This window comes from Apaloderma vittatum, unplaced genomic scaffold, assembly GCF_000703405.1.
Source record: "Apaloderma vittatum isolate BGI_N311 unplaced genomic scaffold, ASM70340v1 scaffold31598, whole genome shotgun sequence".
NCBI lineage: Eukaryota > Metazoa > Chordata > Aves > Trogoniformes > Trogonidae > Apaloderma > Apaloderma vittatum.
The window spans coordinates 1-307 of record NW_009729561.1 but is presented as its reverse complement, the minus strand read 5'-3'; the positions used below and the strand labels follow the sequence as shown (position 1 = coordinate 307).

Below are 307 nucleotides of genomic sequence, written 5' to 3'. Positions count from 1 at the left end.
TAAGGACACCAAGCGGCTGCCAACAAAGAGCTATGTGGAGAGGCTAAAGGTGGAGGAAGGACATAGAGGGACTGTGGAGAACAGCTCTGGAGAAGCAGAGGCGGGGCAGAGGCTGGACTTCATGAGCTTTGTGCCCCCCACCATGGAGACAACCTCCTCCTTCAACCCTGCGGCCTTCCAGTCCCTGCTCATCCCCCTGGAGAACAAACCCCTGGAGATGGCCGTGCTCAAGAAGGTCAAAGAGCTGCTGGCAGAGGTGGACGTGAAGACGCTGGCCAAACACATCACCAAAGTGGACTGTCTGGGA

At 57.3% G+C, this 307-nt stretch overlaps 1 protein-coding gene across 1 annotated transcript in view; it reads left to right on the top strand.

Moving 5' to 3' along the window:
• Positions 1-299, top strand: part of SH2D3C (SH2 domain containing 3C) — a gene marked incomplete at its 3' end in the record, with an annotated part of 3,430 nt that extends 3,131 nt beyond the window's left edge. The window contains exon 5 of the mRNA XM_009874499.1: positions 3-299. Within this exon, the coding sequence (XP_009872801.1) occupies positions 3-299 (297 nt within the window). The remainder of the gene's footprint in view (positions 1-2) is intronic.
• Positions 300-307: the final 8 nt, after the last annotated feature.